A 15,775-nucleotide genomic window follows, 5' to 3' on the forward strand; every position below is an offset into this window, starting at 1 on the left:
TTCCTTTGTTCTTTCCTATCTCCTCCACCAAAGTGTATGCACGTCAAGGGTGAAGACTTGATTGTGCTCACCTCTCTGTGTTCAGTGCCTGCTCAGTAGATGTATGGGTTCTCCTTTAACAAGTGTAAAGGTCCTACATGTCTGAAGCGGTTACAGCAAGAAGGACTGGTTGTATGCTGGAATTATGGGGTGATTCCTCCCTGGTAGAGAGAACTAATGAGTGAATGGGAAAGGGATGCCTTGGAAATAAGATGATGGGCTTATCAATACTGCAAAGTGCTGAGGACAGGGACGGGCCCCTAGTCCAGGTGGGTCTCTCAGTGCAGCCCCTCATTAGCAGCCTTCTGGAGAAACAGGAATAGTCTCATAGGAGATCCAGAGCCAGACTACAAGGAAGTCTTCTTGTGGGAAACAGACCCCATTTCTAGTCACTGTGTAAGGCAGGTCACTGGTAGTTTTTATTTAATAAGAGAGAAGAAGGCTTGGGTAGGGGTCCAGGCAGTGAAGCAGGAAGTCAGATTCCCTGCTAGGTAAGTGGAGCCTGGTGCTGAGTTTTTCCAGGCTCTGAGGACAAGGCAGCTGGGACCAAGGAGGTCAGAGGTCTATCATCAGACTTATCCCCCTGTCCCTCAGTTTTTCCATCTGTAAAATGGGAATTATAATAACCTCTACTTCCGGGGGTTTTGTGAGGCTAGAATGAGGTAGGCTATGTGAAGTGTCTAGGACAGTGCCTAGAACATGTTGCTGTGGGTCTCATTGAGTCAATTGTGAGTAGAGTGGCCCCATGGGACTTTCTAGGCTGGGCTCTTTACAGGGGCAGACTACCAAGTCTTCTGTCTGTGAAGATGCTGGTAGGTTTGAACTAACAACCTTTCAGTTAGCAGCCAAGCATTTAGCCACAGCATGGCCAAGACTCCTGCCTAGCACATCCCCATAGCTGTCAATTCCAAGTCACAGTGACCCTATAGGACTGAAGGTTTCTAAGACTGTCAAGTTTTACAGAAGCAGACAGCCACATCTTTATCCCATGGGGCGTCTGGTAGGTTCAAACTGCCAATCTTTCCACTAACAGTCTCACACTTAACCACCACACAACCAGTTTAACACATGCCAAGCGCTCTATAAATAATATCTATCCATAGCGAGTAGACTGGGCTTTAGGAGCCTAGAACTGGATTTGAACTGCCAATCTGTGGTTAACAGTCCAGTGCTTATCCTACAGCACCACCAGATTTCTTTTCTGTAAAGATTGTTGTTAGGTGACATCAAGGTAGTACTGACTCATAGCGACCCTGTGCACAACAGAATAAAACTCTGCCCTGTCCTGTGCCAACCTCACAATCGCTGTTAAGCCTGAGCCCATCACTGCCATCACTGTGCCAATCCATCTCTTTGGGGGTCTTCCTCTTTTTTCCCGACCCTCCACTTTACCAAACACGATGTCCTTCTCCAGTGACTGGTCCCTCCTGATAATATGTCCTAAGTATGAGAGACGAAGTTTGGCCATTGTGGCTTCAAAGGAAAACTCTGGCTGCACTTCTTCCAATACAGATCTATTTGTTCTTTTGGCAGCCCATGGTACTTTTAATATTCTCCTCCAACACCGTAACTCAAATGCATCCGTTCTTCTACAGTCTTCCTTATTCTTCCTGTCCAACTTCCACATGCATATGAGATTATTGAAAATACCAAGGCTTGGGTCAGGTGCACCTTACTCCTCAAGCTGACATCATTGCTCTTCAACACTTTAAAAAGTTCTTGTGCAGCAAATTTGCCTAATGCAATACATCGTTTGACTTCTTGTCTGCTGCTTCCATGAGTATTGATGGTGGATCTGAGCAAAATGAAGTCAATCTTCTTTCCATTTATATGGATGTTGTTTATTGGTCCACTGGTGAGGATTTTTGTTTTCTTTCAATTGAGATGCAATGCATTCTGAAGGCTGTGGTCTTTGATCTTCATCAGTAAGTATTTCAAATCCTCTTCACTTTCAGCAAACAAGGTTGTATCATATGCATATGGCAGGTTGTTAATGAGTCTTCTGCCAATCCTGATACCATATTTTTCTTCACATAATCCAGCTTCTCGAATTATTTGTTCAGCATACAGATTGTACAAGTATGTTAAAAGAATACAACCCTGACACAGATATTTCCTAATTTTAAACCATTCAGCGTTGCCTTATTCTGATCAAATAAATTGCCTCTTTGTCTGTATGCAGGTTCCTCATGAGCACAATTAAGTGTTCCGGAATACACATACTTTGCAATGTTGTCCATAGCTTCTCATAATCCACACAACTGAAAACCTTGTGTTATGAATTGGGCTGCTAACCTCAGGATCAGCAATTTGAAACTACCAGCTGTTCCACAGGAAAAAGATGAGGCTTTCTGTTCCCATAAAGATTTACAGCCTCGGAAACCCTGTACAGGGTCACTATGGGTCGGAACCGACTCCACAGCACATAACAACAGCAACAACAATAGTCAATAAAAATTACAGCCTGGAAACCTTCTGGGGAAGCTCTACTTATCACATGTGGTCTTTATGAGTTGGAATCAAATCAACAGCACCTCACAACACTGTGGTGATACCTGTCATGCCTACAAAATGGATAATGTACTTGGAACAGCACTGACCCTTACTTTTTATTATAATTCTGAGCAGATAATATAAGCTTAAGCACCTTGCTGTTGTTGTTAGTGTCGTCACGTCGGTTCCGACCTATCGTGAACCTGTATACGACTTCCATGGAGTGGCTGGTGAGCTTGAACTGCCGACCTTGCGGTACAAAGCGACTTTGCAGTCCAGCGCATTAGACCACATTGCCACACCAGGACTCCATCAAGAACCTTAGATTTGTGGAAATAAGTGGCCTTTACTAACACCGTGGAGATAAACGTGGTTTTTGGAGGAATGTTTTATGCAGCTGATTTTTCTCCCTGAAGTTCTCATGCTTATATCGTGACATTTCCCACGTACAGCCACTAGATGGCACACATGTTCTTTCCTGCCCTATCGCAGGTAGGCCATAAAGTGGATTCTTTAGGACAAGGTTAAATTGCTCTATAGGGTTTCTGAAGTTGTAGGAGTCCTGGTGTGGCACTGCAGGATAATTCTCTGGACCAAAAAGTTGGTTTGAACCTCAAGGTTGGCAGTTCAAATTCACCAGCCGCTCCTCCTATCCAGGGTCACCTTGAGTAGGAATTAACATCCTGGCATTTGACAACAGCAACAAATTTGTATAGGAGCAGACTGTCTCGTCTTTCTCCTAAGAAGTGACTGGTGGGTTCAAACTGTAGACCTTACCATTAGCTTAACCCATTGTGCCCTTAGGGCTCCTTTACTTACCACTAAGGAGCTCAGATGGCGTAGTGGTTATGAATCGGGCTGCTAACCTTAAGGTCAGCAGTTTGAAACTACCAGCTGTTTCACGGGAGAAAGATGAGGCTTTCTGCTCCCGTAAAGATTTACAGCCTTGGAAACCCTGTACAGGGTCACTATGAGTTGGAACTGACTCCACGGCACATAACCACCACCACCACCACCACCACCACCAAGGAGGATACAGTGTTGAGCCACCATCTATGTGCCTGACACCGGGCTGTGTCCTTTATTCCTCGCAGCAGTCCTCAGATTAAAGAAGATGTTCCACCAGAAATGTTAAACACCAACCAAAAGCAAACTCATTACCATGGAGTCAAATCTGATTCATAGCCACCCTGCGGAGGGAGGGTTTCCCAGACTGTAAATCTTGTGCGGTGTGGTGGGGGGTGGGACAGAAACCCCTCATCTTTCTCCTGAGGAAAACATGCTGTTTGAATTGCTGACTTTACAGTTAACAATCCAGTACTGATCCTAACCTAACAGCTTGTTAATCTTCCAATTGTTGGTCTGTTTTTATGGAGGTGGGAACTGAAGCGCATAGAGGATAGTAGGCAGATGGTGGAGACTGGATTCTGAACCAGACCTGCCTGACAGCAAGTTGGGCATCTTCTCCTCTAAACCTCGTTTCCAGGGAAACATTGGATGCCTTGGACTCCCTTCCTGACTTCCCACCATGTTTACACTGCCCTCTGGTTTCTACGGATGTCTACCATTTTCTCACTTCCTGTGTGATCTTAAACCCGCAGTTTAGACTTCCAGAGCCTGGTTTCTCATGCGAATCATAGGGGTTATAATACCTTCCTTATTTTGGAGACTCTCCAGAAACGGCCACAAGACCAGAGTGGACATTGTGTGGAGGTGGTTTCTGTGATTAATCAGTTCCTTAGAAGTTAGCCAGAGCGTCTTCCTCTCTCCCATGATCTCTTCTTCCCTTCCTTCAGCCCTTCCTTCTCTTCTCTTTCTCTCTCTCTTTCTGCCTCTTTCCTCCTTCCTCTCCTTCCTCCCTGTATTCCTGCCCTCCATGTGCCTGGAAACTTGTACGGACTCTCATGGCCCCTGCCCTGGTGAAACTTGCAGTCCCAGATTTGTGGTGCTGTGGGTTTATGCACTAGACTGCAAAGTCAGCTTGAACTGTGAGGTCGGTGGTTCAAGGTCACCAGCTACTCCTCCTAGGAAGCCTGATACAGGGTCACTATGGGTTGGAACCAACTTGACAGCACTTAACAGCAATAATCCCTCCCCAATGTGTGTTCTCTTGTGTAAGCCACAGGGATCTGGATGCTGCCACCCACTCTTCTCTCTGGGGTCCTTCCCTCTGCAGTCACTGTGGGCTACACAACCCAGGACTCCCTTCTCCTCCCCCACTGTACTATTCCAAAACAAGCTCAGGGACTTGTTTAGGAGCCACGGGGCATCTTCAAATCCCAGATCACTTGGCTCAGTTCATTCCTGTTTACCAGTTTCCAAACTGACTTGAAGTTCTGTGTGAAGCTGTAGGATACGCTCTGGACTACTAACCACAAGGTTGCACCACCAGCCACTCCTATGAAATGATACAGGATTGCTGTAAGTGGGAACTGACGCAGGGGCGCTTAACAACAACATGGGATCAAAGGACTTTGCAGGATGCTTGAGGCCTTCGGAAGGAGACATGATGGGGAGCAGGGTGACGATCTCAGAGGCTCAGCCTTACTTCCAACAGAGCAATTTTGGTTTTTATCTAATTTATATTGTGGAGTTGCGTGTAATGTCCTGCTGCTAAATAAAATCATTAAAAACACTCTGCTATATCATGAGGCAGTGGCTAAAGTGGGTTAGTGCTTAGGTTGCTAACCAAGTGATCAGTGGTTCAAACCTCCCTGCTGCTCTGATTTTCTGTGTTGTAGTGCCCTGGTTCCCCAGAACCATTCAAGAGCTGGATCGATTTGCCAATCAGATTCTCAGCTACGGAGCAGAACTGGATGCAGACCACCCGGTGAGTCCATGGCCTTAGGGTGACTTCCTATTCCCTGTGTTTCCCTTTGAGGAATGTGTTTCCATGTGCTTGCTCTACAGATGTGTAGCTGGTGCCTACTTTTGCCAGTGCTGGGGAAGCAAAGATTAATAAGGGTCATTATCACAACCCCTGTTATGATTGCAGCAATACAAACTTCTGTCCAGAAACTGTGTACATTATAGACAAATAGACACATAGTCAGTTCCTGGGTGGGGCAAACAGTGAAGTACTGGTCTACTAACTGAAAGCATTTTTGAATCCACTCAGAGATACCTGGGAAGACACGTCTGATGGTCTGCTGTTCAAAGATCACAGCCTTAAAATCCCTGTAGCGTACAGTTCTATTCTGCACACGTGCGGTCGCCAGGAGTTAGAATCAACTCAACAGCAACTGCTTTGGTGTTTTGGTTTTATATACACACACATACACAGATGTAAAATCTTGTCTGACCTTGTACAATGACTGAAGTTGAATTGGATTCTTGGGAAACAGTCAACAGTACTCCTAGCTCTCTCAGGCATGGAGAGTGGTGGCATGGGAATTAGATCTTAGACCCTGAGTAAATGCTAATCAAATAAGAAAAGGGAGAATCCTATAGTGCTGAGAGAACAGTATGCACAAAGGCTTAGAGTCTTCAAACAGCCTAGTGGTGACTGGAGTATGTGGTAGAAGGTGAATATGGCCGGATGAGGATGGGGCAATGGGCTGGAGTCAGAGTGCAAGAGGTCTGGACTATATCCAGTGGTCAGGGAAGGGACCTTCTAGCTGTTCCTGAGTAGAGAACCTGGGCAGGGGGCTCTTGTGCTTCCCCTCCTCTGCTTTGCTGGAGGCTGCTGGGAGGAGCACCCTGGACTGGGACTCTACGCAGCTCTGACAGAGCCTGACCAGTGCATGACCCACCCTTTATTCCCTGCCAGGCAAATGGCTTTAGTAGCTTTAACTGACTTGGACACTGTTGCCGTTAGTAATTGTTTCCTGTCATCCAGCAGGAATCTCTGCGGTTCCTTATTGTTGTTGTTAAGTACCGTGGAGTCAGTTCCGACTCATAATGACAGGGTTTCCGAGGCTGTAGATCTTTAGGGGAGCGGAAAACTTCATCTTTCTTCCGACCTTGAGGTTAGCAGCCCGATTCGTAACCACTACGCTACCAGAGCTCCTTGTTGTTTGTTGTTAAGTGCCGTCGAGTCGGTTCCGACCCATAGCGACCCTGTACAGGGTTTCCGAGGGTGTAAATCTTTACAGGAGTAGAAAGCCTCCTCTTTCTCCCGCGGAGCGGCTGGTAGTTTCAAACCGCTGACCTTAAGGTTCGCAGCCCGATTCATAATCACTACGCTACCAGAGCTCCTTAGGAGACTGTTAATTGCTCTATGGGGCGCTTCATAAAGGCATTCCCAGTTTAGAGGCAGATTCATTTGGGCCCATGGAGGTAAGTGGCTTTCTTAAGGAGTCCTAGAATGGTGTAAATGATTAACATACTCAGCTGCTAACAGAAAAGTTGGAAGTCTGGGTCTACCCTGAGGTACCTTGAAAGAAAATACTAGCATTCAACTTCTGAAAACTCAACCACTGAAAACTATATGGAACACAATTTTACCCTGAAATACATAGGGTTACCATGAGTCAAAACTGACTAGAAAGCAACTGTTTTTATGCTAACCTTTGAGTCTTTGGACTTTCAACCCATGCTCACTAAGGCCTGAAGACAAAGGTCTAACTGATGGCACAATTCCAGGCTCTGTGAAAACAGAGCCAAAGGAAGAGAGATTGCAGGGACAGGCTGGACTTTTAAAGTATGGACAATTTATGCTAGTTTATTTTCTAATTGTGATAGTAAAATTCCTTGTAGGAAACTTGAAAATACAAAAAAAGCATGTGGAATAAAATGAAGATCTCCCATAATTCCAGTTATTTCTTTTTCCTTTCTCGGTACTATTCTGTATTTTATAGATTTCTGCAGTGAGAAAACATTTTATCAACAGAAACAAAAGTGAATACTTTCCCTGGTCCCCAGGTTTCAGAGCAGAAAAGAAAGCAGAGCATTTCCCATGATGTTATTTCTCAGGACAACTGACTGGCCCCCTGATGCTCCCATCCATGGGACTTACCCATTAGGATGGTTTCTGCTCTAACCAAGGTCCCTGGGTGGCTCAGATAGTTTGTGTTCCATCTGATGTGGCGCTGTAGGATAAGCACTGGACTGTAAACCACAAGGTCATCAGTTCAAACTAAGAGGAGTACAGCCTTGGAAACCCTCTGGAGCAGTTATACCCTACCCTGTAAGAACACGACTAGTCAAAGTCACCTGGACAACAGTGGGTTTGGGTTTTGTTGTTGTGGTTGTGTTCTTTATCTCAAGCATACCTAGTGGTGCAATGGTTCAGTGCTTGGCTGCTAGTCAAAAGATTGAGAATTCCAACCCACAGTTCTACAGAAGAAAGATGTAGCAGTCTGCTTCTGTAAAGACTTACAAACATGGAAACCTAGGGACAATATTTCTCCATTTTGTAGGATCTCTGTGAGTTGGAATCAACTTGATGGCAACAGGCTTTTTAAATCTTTTTCCCTCAGAGGTGTACGGGTTGGCCAGAAAACTCTGAAATTCATTCTTCTTTAGGAACCCAACCCAAGTTTTTGGCTCCTGGGCCTTTCAGCATTGTGAATTTTATCATAAAAACGCAATTTATCAGGTACATGGTCCCCCAAAGAGGAGGCACCAGGCTCTCCCTGTTCCTGTTTCTTCCCATCAGGTCCTGGAATGTGGGCCAAGGACAAACAAACCCGCCAGCCTTGGCCTCCTTGTGTGATCTGCAAACAGCGCCGAGCAGTGACAAGGCTGTTCTTTCAGAGAGGACCCTCTGTTCTGCTCTGCCCTAGAGTATTCAGTATGATCTCTCCCCTGGCTCCTACCCTTGGCAGTGACCCAGATGTCTGCCCTGATATGTCACATCCATGCCTCCAAAACAGCCACTTTGAGAAATGAATGAGGCAGAGGAGGGATTGATTGTTCCTGCAGGAGAGGGCAGACGATACCTGCCTACCATCTTCAGCTCACTGAGAAGATGAAATAAGAGAGCCAGACTGCTCTCTGCCCATCTCTCCTTTATCCTTGTCTTCCTCAGCTCCCTCTTGCCCTTCTTCCCTGACAAACATTTATGAAGCTGAGACTGATGGTGATGGTGATTATGTGCTGTGGATTCAGTTTCGACTCATAGTGACCCTGTATAATGTTTCCGAGACTGTAAATCTTTCTGGAAGCAGAAAGTCTCATCTTTCTCCCGCAAAACAGCTCATAGTTTTGAACTGCTGACCCTGAGATTAGCAGCCCATCTCGTAACCACTACGCTACCAGAGCTCCTTAAAGCTGAGACTATGAATAGCTAATACTAGTATCTAAGCCTGAACACTGGGCTAAATGCTTTACATGCATTCTCTTTTCTCTTTTGTACTTTAAAGAAGAGAAATTTATCTTCTTACAGTTCTGGAGACTAAACATCTAAATCAGTGTTGGCCAAGTTGATTGAGTCTTTCACTGTGGGTAGCCTTAGATGGTTCTTGCTTCCTTGGAGTTGCTTGTCCATCCTCACATGTCTTCTGTTTCCCCCGTGTGAATGAACTGCCCTCTTAGTAATTCATCAGTGATTGGATTTGTGGCACTATGGGATAAAGCACTCGACCACAAGGTCGATTTGACCCACAAGGTCGGTGATAAACTCATCAGCCATTCCTTGGAAATCCTGTACAGGGTCACTATGAGTCAGAACCTACTTAACTGTCACTTACAACAACTCAAGCGTGGCAACAGTAGTGAGGTTGGCCCAGGATTGGGCAGTGTTTCGTTCTACTGTGCTATGTATGCATGTAGCCCATTTTGTTTATCTGGTCATCTGCTGATGGACACGTGGGTTGTTTCCACCTTTTAGCTATTGTGACTAATACTGCTGTGAGTACTGGTATACAGGCATCTGTTTGAGTCCCTGGTTTCAATTGTTTTTGGATTATACCCAGGAATGGAATGGCTGGATCATATGGTAACATACATTGTTGTTGTTGTTAAGTGCCATGCAGTTAGCCACCCTGTATAGGATTTCCAAGGAGTAGTTGATGCTTTTAAACTGCTGACCTTGGGGTACCAACCAACCGTGTGGTCGAGCGCTTATCCTACAGTGCCACACCAGGACTCCAACATTAAAAAAAATAAAATTAAATTAAACCTCAACCACAACCAGGGAGGGTTACACTGTCTCCTTTTCAGATGAGAAATGTCAGACAGACAGGACTCTATAGTCTTGTGTGTGTGTGAACTATGTCCCAGACCATGTTTATATATATATACATATACCATTAAAGTATTGAAGTGATATCATTTAAAGGGGTTCCAGGGGGGACTGGAATAGTACCTGTGACCTTGATAGGAATAATCCAAGTGACTTCTGTTTTATTCACATTTCTAAAAGCGGATCCCTTTTCTTTGGGCATTTTCTTCCATTATTACTGCTCCAGGTGAATAGAGATCAATCGGTGTGCCTTGGATGGCTGTTTGCAGCCTTTTAATACTGCAGGCACTATGCAACACTCTAGGAAGAGAACAGAAATGTTCAACACACTATTAGTGCAGTTACCTGAGAGGTCCCATGAAAACATGACCCTGAACCTCCAAACCAAGGAAACAAATTCCGTGAAGCATTTGGTTGTATATAAGTTGCTCTTTTCTTTTCCTTTACATTGCTGTAAATATATCTATCACACAACTAAATACACACCAACAGATGAATGGATAAACACAATGTGGTTCATGCATACAGTAGAATACTACTCAGCCAGCAGGAGAAGTGAAGTCTTGATATATGTTACAGTATGGAAGGAATTTAAAGACATTATGTTAAATGAAATGAGCCAATCACAGGTTGTTAATGAGTCTTCCTCCAATCCTGCTATCACATTCTTCTTCATATGATCCAGTTTCTTGGATTATTTGCTCAGCATACAGATTGAATAAATATGGTGAAAGAATACAACCTTGGTGCATACCTTTCCTGATTTTAAGCCATTAAGTGTCTCCTTGTTCTGTTCAAACAATTGTCTCTTGGTCTACATACCGGTTCCTCATAAACACAATTAAGTATTCTGAATACTTATTCTCTGCATTGTTGTCCATAGCTTATCACGATTCACACAATTGAAAAAGCCTTTGCATAATCAATAAAGCACAGGTAAATACCTTTCTGGTATTCTTTGCTTTCAGCCAAGATCCATCTGATATCAGCAAAGATAGCCTGAGTTCCACGTCTTAGTCTGAATCGACTCGAACATCTAGCAATTCCATATTGATGTACTATCCTCTGCAAAATTTTACTTGTATATGATATTAATTATATTCTTGGATGGTATCTGAACTCCATTGAGTCACCTCTCTTTGCAATGGGTACAAATATGGATCCCTTCCAATCAATTGACCAAGTAGTTGTCTTCCAAATTTCTTAGGCTGTAAAGCTTTATAGAACAGAAAGCCTCATCTTTTTCCTGCAGAACAGCTGGTAGTTTCTAATCATAACCACTACGCTACCAGAGCTCCTTATTCATGTGTATAGTTATCTTTTATGTTGTTTAAAAGGAGTGTTTGCAATGAAGACATCATTGATCTTGCAAAATTCTATCATGTGATCTCCAGCATAATTTCTATCACCAAGGCCCTGTTTTCCTGCTATTGATCCTTCCTCTTTGTTTCCAACTTCCTCATTCCAATCACCAGTAAGTGTCAATACATCTTGATTACATGTTTGATCAGTTTCAGATTGAAGAAGTCTTTGGGGGCAATTCTTCAATTTCATCATCACTGACTATAGTGGTATTAACTGGTCTTCCTCATAAGCATGTGGATAAAACCCTATCACAGTCAACATTGTATTTCAAGATAAATCTTGAAATGCTCTTTTGATTATGAGTGCAACATCATTCCACTTGAATTTATCATTCCTGACATAGTAAATAATGTGATTGCCAGTTTCAAAATGGCCAATATCAGTCAATTTCAACTCACTAATACCTAGAATATTGATCTTTATGCAGTCCATTTTATTTTTTACAACTTCTAATTTTCCTACATTCATACTTCAAGCATTCCATATTCCTATTATTAATGGATGTTTGCAGCTGTTTCTCCTCATTTTCTGTTGTGACCCATCAGCAAATAAAGGTCCCAAAGGCTTTATACTCCGCTTGCATTATCACAATCAGTTCTACATTGAGGAGGGAGCTCTTATACAGTCTTAGTTTGGGTGCCTTCCAACCTGAGGGGCTCATCTTCTGGCACTATATCTACCAACATTCTTTTGCTATTCATAATGTTTTAATCATTTTGTACTATATCTGACAATGTTGTTGTTGTTGTTAGGTGCCATCAAGTCAGTACCAACCCATAGCGACCTTGTACACAGCAGAATGAAATACTGCCTGGTCCTGGGCCAACTTCGCTACTGTTGCCACGCTTGAGTCCATCGATGCTGCCACTTGGCCAATCCATCTCATTGGGGGTCTTCCTCTTTTTCTCTGACCCTCCACCTTACCAAACATGATATTCTTCTCCAGTGACTGGTCCCTCCTGACAATACGTCCAAAGTATGAGAGACGAAGTTTGGCCATCTTGGCCTCTAAGCTTGTCCATAGCTTGTCACGATCCACACAATCGAAAACCTTTGCGTAGTCAATAAAGCACAGGTAAACATCTTTCTGATATTCTCTGCTTTTAGCCAATGGACATCAGTAATGATATACGTCGTTCCATGGCCTCTTCTAAATCCGGCTTGAACCTCTGGAAGTTCTCTGTCAATGCATGATGGTAGCCATTTCTGTATTACCTTTAGCAAAACTTTACTCACATGGGATTTCAAAGAGATTGTCTGATGATTTTCACACAAATATGGATCCCTTCCAATCATTCGGCCAGATAGTTGTCTTCCAAATTTCTTGGCAGAGATGAGTGCCTCCTGTGCCACCTCACTTTCAGTATTACAGAGCTATTAATCAGGGTTTCAATGGCTAACCATTCAGAAGTATTCTGCCTCTCCTTCCTAGTTAGTTTTAGTCTGGAAGCTCAACTGAAACCTGTCCACCATGGATAACTCTGCTGATATTTAAAATACTGGTGGCATAGCTTTCAGCATCACAGTAGCATGTGAGGCACCACAGTATGACAAAGTTTAATTGGCAAAAGTTGTGAGGAGCCCATTTTAAATGGAATACCTAGCAACTGACTCGGTGGCACTTACAACAACAAAAGCAACATTATCATTAAAGGTAATATTCTAAGGAACATAGTATGAATAATATTTGGTTACCTTATAACTCAAAAGAGTGTACTATTAGACACCAGATTTAATAAGTCAGACAACTGACAAAAGAGAAGTCATTGTGCACTGGATGTCACATGAGGCTTTCTTTTCTTTTTAAAATATATTTTTTAAAGTTTTTATTGTGACTTGAGTGATAGTTTACAAGAGGGAACATCAGTTTATTTCATTGCAATGATTACAATCCCCTGCATGCTTCATCATTCAACAGTATTTGCTTCTATTTCCTCTGTTTGTTTGTTTTTTGTTTGTTTTTTGATGTGCACCGAAACACTCAGGAATCACTTAAACAGTCAAAGGGTACACCATGTAAAAGCCTGTTTCCTGGCACCAGCACATATCCCCTCTCCCTACATGAGTCAAGTCCTCAGTTGCTCTGTCTCTCCATGTCATCATCTTTGCCTCCATCTCTGGCATCACTGCTTCTCTGGGTAGGGTCCCACACTCTGCTCCGGCTCTCCCCCTTTGATGGTCCCAGGGTCCTCTACTCCAGGACTGTAAGACCTACCACTCACCCCTTTTTGACATAAAACTTCTACTTTTACAGCTACAACAATCACAATTAGTTATGATAACAGTTACTCACTATTGAATCATGAGTCTCGTCCCCATCTCCTTTCACCAGACCTGTCTAAACAGGATGAAAACCACACAGTGGGGATTCACCTTCCCCCGTACACTCTGAATCTAAACTACCTTTTGAAAACTTGTAAACCAGTCACTTCCTGCCTTTATAGTCCCCCCCATTTTAGGTAGCCAGTGTCTAAGTTACCCATCCCTATCAACCTTGTGCTCAGAGGGAATGGGAATGATCCTTGCTGTAATGATTCTTTCCCTCATGGTTGGTATTTTAAGCTACTAAATCCATAAGTATAGGTCAAGGTCATCAGATTGTAGTGATTTACTACCCCCCCCCCCCGCCTCTTTTCCTTCTTCTAGTCAGGTTCTGAACATATAGCCATTGAAACTAGGTCCAATGGACACTATCTGCAAGGTTGGATGCCCTTGTGCATCTCCCCTCACTTCATATCAACTGAAAGCTTCACTCTCAGCTCTGTCTTTCCATGGCCATGTCCTTGTCCATGGGCTCAGGAGTCCTGAGGTCTCACTTGAGGCCAACCAGCTCTCAGCATACTCCAGGTCGATGGGTGTCTGTGTAACATGATCAGACTCAGCCCACGTCTTCATTGCTGCTTTTCCCCCACTTCCTCTCACCAACAAGCTTACATGCATGCTCATGTGTTCACGTTGAGTGAGGATTTGTCTGGAAGGGACTCGATTGCTTGCTTTGATGGCTCCCTGGCAAACAACTTGCTTGTTCTTGTAGTAGCCAATCAGACTGCCATTTTTGTATTTGCTTTTCTCTGCTGGTCTTTCTTTCAAGAAGTATCTTCTGTTCCTCCAGCTGCTCCAGGCCAGTCTGTATGTCGTTTCAACTGGGAATTTCCCATTTCAGAAGGTTCTGGATGGGGATCAGGATTCCACCTAAGGTCCTACACACTACAAAGTCTATGCAAGAAACCTCTTTCACTGGGCAAATTCTAGCACCCCTTTTAAATATTCCAATCAGTTATAAGCTGAAGACAGGCTTATAAGTTTTCTGTAATCATGTTTCCCAATATTCATTTCTATCCCACCCAAGTGTCTATTTTACAATAGTAGGCAAGGGAGACAAATATTCATAAGACAGTCAAGCATCTTAACTTTATTTCCCCTCTTTTAGCTATTCAGACTATGCCTCAATCTAAGGAGGCTTTCTTGAAAGAGGAAGATTTGTGTAGAGTCCTCTAGTAATCAGAGTGGAGTAGCTGTTAATTAAAAACAAAACAAATCCCATTATCATCGAGTGGATTCCAGCTCATTGTGGTCCCCATGTGATACAGAGTCCAGTTACTCCGTAGGGTTTTCTTTGTTGAATCTGTATGGAAGCAGATTGACAGTCCTTTCTCATGTGACCTCATTAGGTGTGTTTGCATCAGCAACCATTAGGTTAGCAGGTAATCCACCTTGGAATCTCCATTGCTAGACACAATAAGAGCTTCTTTCATGCAGTGTGGCTCAATCCATGCAATCTTTCAGAGGTCAAGGCTCCTTCCTCTGTCTCCACCCTCTTCCAAGTCCTTGGAGCCTTCTCCATTCTGCCAGGATCTGGGAAAGGTTGTTGTTATCAGTTGCTGTTGAGTTCACTACAAATCATGGAGACCCCATATGTGCAGAGTTTTCATGAGATTTTCAAGGCTGTGACCTCTGATCACCAGGCTTGTCTGCCTAGGTATCTCTGGGTGGGTTCAAACTGTCAAGCTTTCACCTAGTAGTGGGGTTCCTTTTGTGCCACTCAGGTGCTTCTCTTGGGAGAGGTGAGCATGGCTCCTTGGAAATTTTCATGAGCCTGGTCAAGTGGTGATTCATACCCCTTCACTTAAATACTATTGACCATAGTTCAGCTACATGATCACTTTTAATTGCAAAGGATACTGGAAAAAGTAGTTTAGCTATGTTCTATAGAAAGGGGAGAACAGATTTGAGGAGCATAAGCATTCCCTAACACCAGAGCTCCTTAATCAATCTACCTATGGCTGTGTGTAGGCTGAAGATCTGCACTGGGGGAGTACTGGAACTTTTTTTGTAGGTGAAATATCCACCAACGCAATTGGCCTTCTGTGTTTTATTCTACTTTTTGGTCCAAATCTCTCAAGTGGCTTTTTAATCTTTCAAAGTGTAGGTAGTGAGTGTTCCTTGTTGTTGTTAGGTGTCATAGAGTTGGCACCGACTCATAATGACCTTATGCACAGCAGAATGAAACACTGTCCGATCCTGGACGCCAACCTCATTATTATTGCCATGCTTGAGTCCATCGATGCTGCTACTTGGTCAATCCATCTCATTGGGGGAGGGGGGGGTCTTCCTTTTTTTCTCTGGTGCTCCACCTTACCAAACATGATATCCTTCTCCAGAGACTGGTACCTCCTGACAATATGGCTGAAGTATGAGAGACAAAGTTTGGCCATCTTGGCCTCCAAGGAGCACTCTGGCTGCACTTCTTCC

The 15,775-nt window shown here is 43.7% G+C and overlaps 1 protein-coding gene across 1 annotated transcript in view; it reads left to right on the forward strand.

The window, feature by feature from the left end:
- Positions 1 to 15,775, forward strand: part of PAH (phenylalanine hydroxylase) — a 101,056-nt gene that overhangs the window by 44,333 nt on the left and 40,948 nt on the right. The window contains exon 4 of the mRNA XM_006871087.1: positions 5,274 to 5,362. Coding sequence (XP_006871149.1) covers positions 5,274 to 5,362 — 89 coding nt within the window. The remainder of the gene's footprint in view (positions 1 to 5,273; positions 5,363 to 15,775) is intronic.

Source organism: Chrysochloris asiatica, unplaced genomic scaffold (genome assembly GCF_000296735.1).
Source record: "Chrysochloris asiatica unplaced genomic scaffold, ChrAsi1.0 scaffold00160, whole genome shotgun sequence".
NCBI classification, from domain to species: domain Eukaryota; kingdom Metazoa; phylum Chordata; class Mammalia; order Afrosoricida; family Chrysochloridae; genus Chrysochloris; species Chrysochloris asiatica.